Below are 9,897 nucleotides of genomic sequence, written 5' to 3'. Positions count from 1 at the left end.
TTCTGTTTGTGCCCAACGGCGGGAATCGGCCCTCCGGCTCTGAGACACGTCGGTGGGCCGAGACCACTCGGCACACTTCCTGTTTTTCTCTGCAGCATCACGTTGGTTCTGGAGACAATCACTAAATCAGGAATCAGGAAACATTTATTTGCCAAAATATGTCAAACATACAAGGAATTTGTCTTGGCAGTAGACAGACAAGACAACAGTGCACAAGTAATAAAATAAAGTGGAATGAAATGCTGATGCAATGTGTTAGTAGAATAAGGCTAAGGGTTAGTATAAAACAAGGGAATAAAGTTAAACATTTTAAATATTAAAAAGAAAAATATTAAGCATAAAGTGCACTAACAAACAAGTAACAGACAAGAGACAAAGTGACAAGTGACAAAGTGATGAATAACATTTAAAGTGACATGTGCAGTGTGAGGGGGAGTGACCGGTGGAGTGTTATAGTCAGTCAGTGGGGGACCCGGCTCTGTTGATGAGCCCGACTGCCGACCGGAAGAAACTGTTGGTGTGGCAGGAGGTCGTAGTCCTGATGGACCTCAGCCTCCTGCCAGATGGAAGGGGCACAAACAGGTTTTGTCCGGGGTGAGAGGGGTCGGCTACCATCTTTTTAGCTGCTTCAGAGACCCTGGAAGCGAACAAGTCCTGCAGGGACGGCAGATTGCAGCCAATCAGCCTCTCTGCAGAGCGGATGACACGCTGCAGCCTGCCCTTGTCCTTGGCTGTGGCTGCAGCGTACCAGACGGTGATGGAGGAGCAGAGGACGGACTCCATGATGGCCGTGTAGAAGTGGACCATCATCGTCTTTGGCAGGTTGAGTTTCTTCAGCTGCCTCAGGAAGAACAACCTCTGCTGAGCCTTCTTGGTGATGGAGCTGATGTTCAGCTCCCACTTGAGGTCCTGGGTGATGATGGAGCCCAGGAAACGGAAGGAATCCACAATAGTGACGGGGGAGTCACACAGGGTGATGGGGGAGGGTGGGGCTCTGTTCCGCTGGAAATCCACAACCATCTCCACTGTCTTTAGAGCGTTGAGCTCCAGGTTGTTCTGGCTGCACCACGACACCAGATGGTCAGACTCCCACCTGTAGGCGGACTCGTCCCCACCAGAGATCAGTCCAATGAGGGTGGTGTCATCCGCAAACTTCAGGAGCTTGACGGACTGGTGGCTGGAGGTGCAGCTGTTGGTGTACAGGGAGAAGAGCATCATGCTGCATTGAAGAAGCCTGAAACTAGAGACTGAGACCATAAACTCATGTTTACAATGTTTACTGAGGGAATAAATCAAGAGAGAAGTAGAGTCATTTCCTCATAGACGTCTATGGGAGCAGAGGAGTCGCCCCCTGCTGGTCACTACAGAGAAGTAGAGTCATTTCCTCATAGACGTCTATGGGAGCAGAGGAGTCGCCCCCTGCTGGTCACTGCAGAGAAGTAGAGTCATTTCCTCATAGACGTCTATGGGAGCAGAGGAGTCGCCCCCTGCTGGTCACTACAGAGAAGTAGAGTCATTTCCTCATAGACGTCTATGGGAGCAGAGGAGTTGCCCCCTGCTGGTCACTACAGAGAAGTAGAGTCATTTCCTCATAGACGTCTATGGGAGCAGAGGAGTCGCCCCCTGCTGGTCACTGCAGAGAAGTAGAGTCATTTCCTCATAGACGTCTATGGGAGCAGAGGAGTCGCCCCCTGCTGGTCACTACAGAGAAGTAGAGTCATTTCCTCATAGACGTCTATGGGAGCAGAGGAGTCGCCCCCTGCTGGTCACTACAGAGAAGTAGAGTCATTTCCTCATAGACGTCTATGGGAGCAGAGGAGTCGCCCCCTGCTGGTCACTACACAGAATGCAGCTTTAACTAAGAAGACTTGACTTCCTTGTCTCCTAGTTTCTACTCAGGAATCACACCTCCTCCTCCTTCTAGTATTCAGACTCTAAATCAGAAGCTCGTGTCTCAAGTAAACGTTTTGTTCTGCTGCAACTCCATCATCCCTTCGATCTACAGCGCCCTCTGCTGGTCACGTGGCAGCATCAGTTTATTGCTGACGACACTGCGGAGAGCAGCAGCGCCCCCCCCCCCCCCCCCTCCCGGTACAGTACGGCACCGGCAGCCACGTCGCCATGGCAACCGGAGCCACATTACCGGTCAGCACGGTGTGAGGTCAGTGTTTCCATGGTGACGAAGCAGATGAACAGTAATCTGTCCTTGTTCTTCTGCACCGTAGAAACAGAGAAGGGGGCGGAGTCAGTGAGGGGGGGCGGGGCTCCTTCTTCCTGTCCTCGCGCTGCAGATTCAGCAGGAAGATTAATAAACTGAAACCACACGAGGCGCTGCAGCGCTGCAGGACGCAGATGCAGCAGAGGACACGTGAGGGACGAGCAGAAACTCATTCAGCTCATTGTGTTCATAGCTTCTATTTGCTTTGTGTGGCTTTATAGGGAGGGGGGGGGCATATAATGATAATAATAATATTTCCACCTGGTTTCTCTGGCCTTTAAAACATCTGGACCAGGAGGTGAACAGATGTTACTTATGTAGATTATATGAATATAATATATATATATATATATTACAACACGTGATATATATAGTTATTTTATATCTGAATATTATATATAAATGATGCTCAGACAAATAAAATCAAACTGCAGCTCGACACCAGCAGCGTGTTCATCTCCCCCCTCACCCCCCCGCTCCGTCTTGGCATCTTTCAAAAGGAGGGGAGGCTCCTGATTGGCTGGCAGACGAGCCTGTTCGCGTAAGGGGGCGTGGTGTGGCAGCCAATCACGTGCCAGCTTCGTCTCCCAGCCCCCCTCGCTCTTTTGTTTTTTCAACCCGTCATGAATATTCACCGCCTGTAACCCCCCCGAGATTTACCCCCCCCACGAGAGATTTACCACCCCCCCCCCCCCTCCTTCCTCTTTCTTATGTAGAGGAACAGCAACGTGCCCCCCCCCCCCCCCCCCCTTCCCCCCCGCAGAGTTAAGCATAGCAGCGCTCAGGCTAAAAATAACTCAGCAGCCATCTTATCTTCTAGCTGTCGTTTTGGGCTGTAAAACGGTGGAGGAAGAGGAGAGGAGGAAGATGGGAGGAATATGGGAGGAGGAGGAGGAGGAGAGGAAGAGGAGGAGGAGAGGGAGGTGACATGGGATGAGATGAAGGTCATGTGACCTCTACAGTGAGCTGAGGCCTCAGATCTTCAGCATCAGCAGGTCGTGAGCAGGTGAAGGACGGCTGGTCCCGTTTAGCTGCGCTGGTTTCAGGGGCCTTGTGATGAAGATGAGGGACATTTAATATATAAACTATTCTTACAGGCAAAGACTTTAAGAGGATCTTAAAAGGTTTGACGTGATTCAAAGCGCCGTCTGACCGGCAGAGGACAGACTACAGTAGGACAGGCTCAGTCCCCCGTGTCCCCTCAGGGACACACAGAGGTCACCTGACGTCTGAAATGCATTTATACTCATACTGGCCATGAATGACATAAAATATTTAATAAAAAACAGATTTCCATCTTGAACCCTTAACGTTTGAACGTGTACGTTTTAACTGCGTGAACCTCAAGGTTCATATTTATTGATCGTTACACACAAACCGATCGGCAGATATTTGGATGATCTGTAATGTTTCTGAAGAGTAGATTCACTGTTGGAACAGACGAGTTTGATCAGAACCGGTAAAAACAAACTGGCTTTAATGAACCTTTTCCTTTAAAATCATTAAATCTCAAACTACGGCGTCGTGATCGATCCGAGGACAGAAGTCACGTGACCGTTAATCAGACGCTGTGAACACGGCGCGAAATAGTTCAATACAAATCACCTGGAGCCTCTATGTGAAGCTGCTAGCTTAGCTTAGCATGAAGACTGGAAACTGAAGCTAGTTACTAGTGAATCAATCAACGTCTGCAACATTTGTTTGGTTTATTACATTTCTGTAAATACTAAAAAAAAAAACAATAAAAATCATTAGTTGACCAAGAGCAGTTGCATTATTTTAGTAATAAAGTATTAAAATATAACAAATGGAAAGTTAAAGAAAACCTTTTTTTTAATTCGTCTGAGCTCTCTAAAGTATTACAACTTATTCTTTCATAATTCTACCAGTGAAGTTTATTATTTTGATCAACTTTAATGAGAAGGTGAAAGTTTAACTACTAACATTCGATCCTTTATTCTTGTATCTGAATCTTATTGTGAAAGTCGCAGCAGCATAAATATTTTCTTCAGGTTGAAACACGACTTTAAACTCGACTCGTCGCTGAGAAGAAAAAAACATTTCAACAAGTGAAACTTTTATTCACAAAAAAACAAAAACATTTTCCTGCGGCTCACAGATTATAACAAAAAGGACAAAGCGTCGAGACTTTTACCGACACGAGGAACCTTCAGAATAAATCCTCTGCAGGTTAAAGTCTCAGTGATTCTCAGGAACCAGACGAGGAGGAAGAGGAGGAGTCTCAGGAGGAAGAGGAGGAGCCTCTCAGGAGGAGGAATGGAGAGACGTTCTTACTTCCCGAGCAACAAACTGAAAGAAACAGAATATTAAAAAACAATTCTCTCTCAAACGCTGCATTCAAGGACCTCGTGTTTGTTAAGTTTTCATGAGGTTCAATAACTGCAGAATGTTTCATGATCTGACTCATGGTGACGTCATCAGAAGAACTACATTAAAGCACAAACCATCATGATTGACAGGTTTCTTTTTGAATCACATCCCGGTAAAAACAAACTGAGCTGCTCGGTGAAACGATGACGTCGTGATTGATTCATGAGTCACGTGACTGAACACATGACAGAGGTTAGAAACATACTTATGAAACATGGACTGCATTTTATTTTCCTAACATGTAGAAACTTTGGGATTTAGTTTCCCAGTTTTTGGAAACTAGTTTTAGTTCCTTACTTCTGATTCCAAAGAGCAGAACTTTTGTATCAGAGGAAATCAAGACAGCCAACTGGTTAGCTTAGCTTAGCACAAAGACTGTAAACGGAGGGGAACTGCTAGCCCGGTTGGGCCAAAGCAGCTATACTAGTGAGACTCACTTGAAGTTGTCTTTGTCCTGCAGGTTGAGCACCAGGCTGTCTGCGTTCAGGTACACCTTGTTCTGGGACTGCGCCACCTGCAGGCAGAGCACACGCGTGTGAGCAGAGAACACGCATGTGGAGGCCCAAAGGGAACATCGGCACACGGGCATCGGGGACACGCAAGTCCAATTAGTGGAGAAAGGTCTCAAACACAACTTACCGTCTTGGCGATGTTCTGCGCAGCACGAATCTTCCTCAGCTTCAGGTAGCCGGGGTTCTTCGTCAGGGCCTGACCCAGCTGAGAGACACAGACAGACAGACAGAGACAGACACACACACACTCAGTCAGTGCGTCGTGGTCTAAAAAGGTTCCCTTCTAGTTCAATCTGCTCTATTCAGACGATTTCTGGTCCAATAATCGGAATATTACAACATTTAACGCCTCCTTTTGTACAATACATTCAAAATGGAGTCTGAGTTGCTTTAAACTTTCAAACGTTTTGTTTATCATCTGCTGCCTCTATTATCTCGTATATTCAGCACATTGTGGGAGACATTTCCTGATTGACAGGTGTCGTATGAAGCGCATTTGTATTTTCAGGAGGACGTCTCCGTCCTGGAGAGAACTCACCATCTTTGCAGCCTCAGCTTCTCCCTCCGCCTGGATGATCTTGTGCCGTTGGTCCTGTTTGGCCTTTTCCACGTAAAACTGAGCGCGCTGCGCCTCCTGCTGGGCTGGAGGGGAAACACGATCGATCGATATAATGGATCCAATGCACATCAATGCAAAATGTACAATAATGACCACAGATGTTTAAAGTAGGATACAAGATGTAAAAGATTCTCTGTCAAGGATGTAAAAGTTCTAATACTCAAACTTCACCCACGACGAACCATCGACTTTATAAAAAGTGCAGGAAGCAGAAGTTAAACCCATTTTAAAGTACATCTTCCTCCTTGTGGCTGCGGCCTCTCGCCACTCACCGACTTGCTTGGCCTCCACGGCGGCGGTGTACTCGCGGCTGAAGCTGAGCTCGGTGATGGCCACGTCGTCCAGGATGATGTTGAAGTCCTTCGCCCGCTCAAACAGCTCTCTGCGGATCAGCAGCGACACCTTGGGGGGGCGCAGGGGGGGTCAGACATTCCTCCACTAAACAACCCATCGCCTCGTTTCCCATCTCACTAAAACGCCTTCTTTCACTTTTAAAATGTAATGAATCGTCAAAACGAGGAAATCTGACGTCGACCAATGAGCTGTTTCCCTTTGAAGATGATGTCATCGGTCAAAAACACATCGCTGTACATTCTTTGATATTTATTTACACACAACAGAACTTGTGTGTCCTTGTGTGTCTGAAGCACTTTCACACTTCCTGTCATCTCTCCCATCAGTGACAACGTTCACACCCCGTAGCCACACCTACAGGAGCAACGTTGGGTTGAGCGCCTTGCCCAAGGACACGCGGGCCCGCTGGGATCGTCCGATGGGAGGAGGACGCGGCGCGCTGCGTTCTGTACCTGCGCTCGCTGCGTGATGAGCTGCGAGGCGTTGAACTTGGCCACGACGCTCTTCAGCACCTCGTTGACGATGGAGGGCAGCACGCGCTCGTCGTAGTCCTTCCCCAGCTGCTGGTAGAGGGCCGGCAGGTTGGAGGCCAGCGGCCGGGACAGAACCCTCAGGGAGATGTTCACCATCTGGAGGTCTGAGGAGATAAAGTCTCAAAGTAAACGGATGGAAATATTCAGACGCTAAAGGTTGCTTAAAGCTGCGTTCTGTGTAGTGACCAGCGGGGGGCGACTCCTCTGGTACCATAGACTATGAGAAAAGGACTACGTCTACACAGCGATTGGGGTCTCTACCAGGGACGTCCTACGCAGTCCATATATGGTCCCCTGCTTCCTGGGAGTCTGACCTTTGCTTCCAGTGAGGGAGGAGATCTTGCGGGGTCTGGCTCTGATGTCGTAGATGACGGGATACTGAATCCAGGGAATCCTAAAGACAGCGACACGCGTCAGACGCTTGTTAAGGATCGTTAGGAATCCGTCCTCAGCTTCTCTCTTTCTGATTAAAACACGTCTGGCAAACTTTTACAACTTTGTTTTTCACTTGTTTCATTTTTCCTGCAAGATTTTATGCAACACCAAATGAAATTATGTACAAGAAAAAAGATCCAATTATAGATTGTTAGGAAGTGTCTTTCAAAATGCATTGATAAGAACAATATTTCACCTCCTAAACTTAAGGTTTCAAAACCAACAATGACACGTTACTTAATTTCACTGAGACTAATGGTGAGCCGCTGTCCCAGCTTTTATTTTGAAGGGCGGGGGTCAAACAAGACGAGCACTTCCTGTGGTCGGGTTCCTACCTGAAGTGGAGTCCCTCCGAGAGGACGGTGTCCATCTGCATCCCTCCGATCCGGTTGAAGACGACGGCTCTCTGTCCTCCTTCGACTGGAGGACACAAAGACATCTCAGCGTGTGTCCTTGACCTCCGATTCCTCCTCCGCTTTTCTACCTTCAACCCCATAAACTGCCCTGGTAATCTCATTGCACGAGGCCTCTAAGCGGCTCAGACCACCGGCATCAGGGGCAGAAACAAAGCCCAGAAAACATCCACGTTCCAGTTTAAACAAGAGGAGTCACGTCCACACTGCTGCTTTTCATCAAGGACACATTTGTCTCGTATTTTCCTCCACGACTTTGTCCCCCTCGTTGGTGGAGATCTCCCTCCATGAATCAGAGGCCATCCGGCGTCCTCATAGTCCGCCAATGACGGCTTGTACAAGTGCTCATATTTAAAAGCTCTTCAGTCTGATCCGTTCTCTCGTAAACGTTCTTCCTTTTAATAACGGCCGTATTGTGCTGTGAAAACGGAGACGTGAGACTCCGTAAAGGACGTAGTCAGAGACCAATCACAGCCTGCTGCTGCAGGACGCCGCGTCGCTTTAGACGCTAGTCTAGAAAAATGGGTCGACGAACACAAGGAGGAGTGAAAAGACACGCAGGGACTCTTACGTCTGCGTGTCCTTGCGTCTCTCTGGAAACGCAGAAGCATAAACTAGTCTTTAGTGTCCTCGGTCCTCTTTCACTGCGATCGTCAATTTGTAAATCAACTGTTCCATCAACTATCCGACTTGTTGGAAAAAGATGGCGCAGAACCTCTGAGTAACTGATAAACAGCTTTTCATTGTTCTGCTGAAATCCAAACTAAGTTATGTTTTCATTTTTATGGAAGTAGCTTTATTTTAAGTGCACTTTGACTGCGTGTACAAAGGAATGCCGATCAAAGGAGAACCCTGACATCCAGCAGGTCACTGCCATGTTGAGTGACGGGTGAACATGTTCACGCATCGTGCTGAACTACCGGTGTACGTTGCCTCCTTCACGCCGTAAGCCAGAGCTCCGGCGCCCATCAGCAGCTTCACGCCGAGTCCCGCACCCCGACTTCCTGCGGCCATCCGGGCTGCGATCTGCCGCAGCTGCTGCAGAAAACCCTGAGGAACAACGATGACGTTTAGGGCCCAGATGCTGACAAACAGACTCCAGCATGAAACAGAGTCCCTCTGCAGGAGAAACCCTCCGCACGCTGCAGCACCGGACTGCGTCCACAAACCCAGTGGTTCTACTAAATGCTGCGGATTTCCACAGTTTGCACATAACGCGTGATCCTCCTTTAACGTGGGGACAGTGAGATTTAATTCGGTTTACAGATTAACCTACAAATCGGAATTATAATGACGCAATAACTCGTTTATCTGTAAGACATCAGCGCATTGAGGTGCAACTCTCTCTCTCGCGGAGGCTGCTCGTGATACCTGAGCAGTCAACTAAGTTACACGTTTGCCGAATTGAAGCAGAGATTCTATAAAGAGACCAAACGAGTTTAAAGCGGTGTTTCATAACGCGATGGGACGTGTGGTAACGTCAGATTCGTGGGATCACGTAATGACTGAACTATTCCTGGTAAAACACAAGTTACGTGTCACACAACCGCCGTTAATACACTTTAAAAATCCGCGCATCTTTAGTATCCGTCTTCATATTTGGCCTGAAGCGGTCTGAAGTTAGCTAACGTTACTTTAACGGAGAGCTAGCTTAGCGCTAACGCTAGCTTACGTCAGGCAAGCCCGACTCACGTGCACGACTGGCTCTTTTAAAGCTGATGTCACGAGCCGGCGTCCAAAGGGCGGGAAACGGCACGACGGCTTGAACCGACATGAAGGAACAAAAGTGACCTGCGCGCGTTTTAAAACGGGGGAAAGAAGCACTTACACCGGGGTCTTTATTCGCCATGCTCGTCCTCTCAGTCTGCTGGGAAAACAGGTGAAGAAGAGTGGCAAGGTCAAGCGTGATGACGCACTTCCGGCGGTACGGTGCAACATGGGAAATGTAGGATTTCGCCTGGGTTGTGTTTGACAGTTATGGAAGTCGATCACTTTCTATTTCAATTCGGGAAATTATCTCTTTGGTTTTAAAACATCTGTAAAAACGGAATGGAAATGTAAAATAAAAAAATAAAAAATCACACATTCACTTCCCCCGTGCTTCCTTCCATCATTGTTTCCTATACCATAATTCCTATCTCCTTTCCTATTCACTTACTCCTCGATCTTTTCCTAAATAGTTTCCTTTCCTTTTTCTCAATTCCTTATTTCCTTGCCTCTTTCCCACTTTTCCTTTCTCTTACTTTCGTTACCTTCTCCACCCTTCCTTCCTATACTTACCCTGCTATTTTCCTTTTATACTCAGCTTGTTCTCTCTGCGCTACCTGCTTTTGACTCACCTCTGTCCTATAGTAATTAGAATTGTGAGTTTCAAAATCAAGATTACAAAACAGAGTGAATTTATTTATTTTTAACATGACAG

General features: G+C 47.6%; 1 protein-coding gene across 1 annotated transcript; it reads right to left on the bottom strand.

The window, feature by feature from the left end:
* Positions 1-4,278: 4,278 nt before the first annotated feature.
* LOC120814899 (prohibitin-2) lies at positions 4,279-9,432 on the bottom strand. The gene is made up of 10 exons (XM_040169994.2): positions 9,304-9,432; positions 8,396-8,525; positions 7,398-7,482; positions 6,942-7,021; positions 6,547-6,731; positions 6,013-6,142; positions 5,660-5,763; positions 5,249-5,326; positions 5,047-5,123; positions 4,279-4,528 (listed from the first exon to the last, which is right to left on the bottom strand). Exons 1-10 carry the CDS (start codon positions 9,322-9,324, stop codon positions 4,510-4,512), a joined length of 909 nt encoding a protein of 302 aa, XP_040025928.1. The 5' UTR covers positions 9,325-9,432; the 3' UTR covers positions 4,279-4,509.
* Positions 9,433-9,897: the final 465 nt, after the last annotated feature.

Source organism: Gasterosteus aculeatus, chromosome 3, assembly GCF_964276395.1.
Source record: "Gasterosteus aculeatus chromosome 3, fGasAcu3.hap1.1, whole genome shotgun sequence".
In the NCBI taxonomy this organism is placed as follows: domain Eukaryota; kingdom Metazoa; phylum Chordata; class Actinopteri; order Perciformes; family Gasterosteidae; genus Gasterosteus; species Gasterosteus aculeatus.
This window is presented reverse-complemented; position numbering and strand designations above follow the sequence as displayed.

Excerpts from the sequence above, each read along its gene's own strand:
- LOC120814899 (XM_040169994.2), bottom strand. The coding sequence starts at position 9,324 with ATGGCGAATAAAGACCCCGGT. Across the intron at positions 7,022-7,397 it reads TCGGAGGGACTCCACTTCAG|GATTCCCTGGATTCAGTATC; the intron begins GTAGGAACCCGA and ends CGCTGTCTTTAG. Across the intron at positions 6,143-6,546 it reads TCATCACGCAGCGAGCGCAG|GTGTCGCTGCTGATCCGCAG; the intron begins GTACAGAACGCA and ends CGCCCCCCCAAG.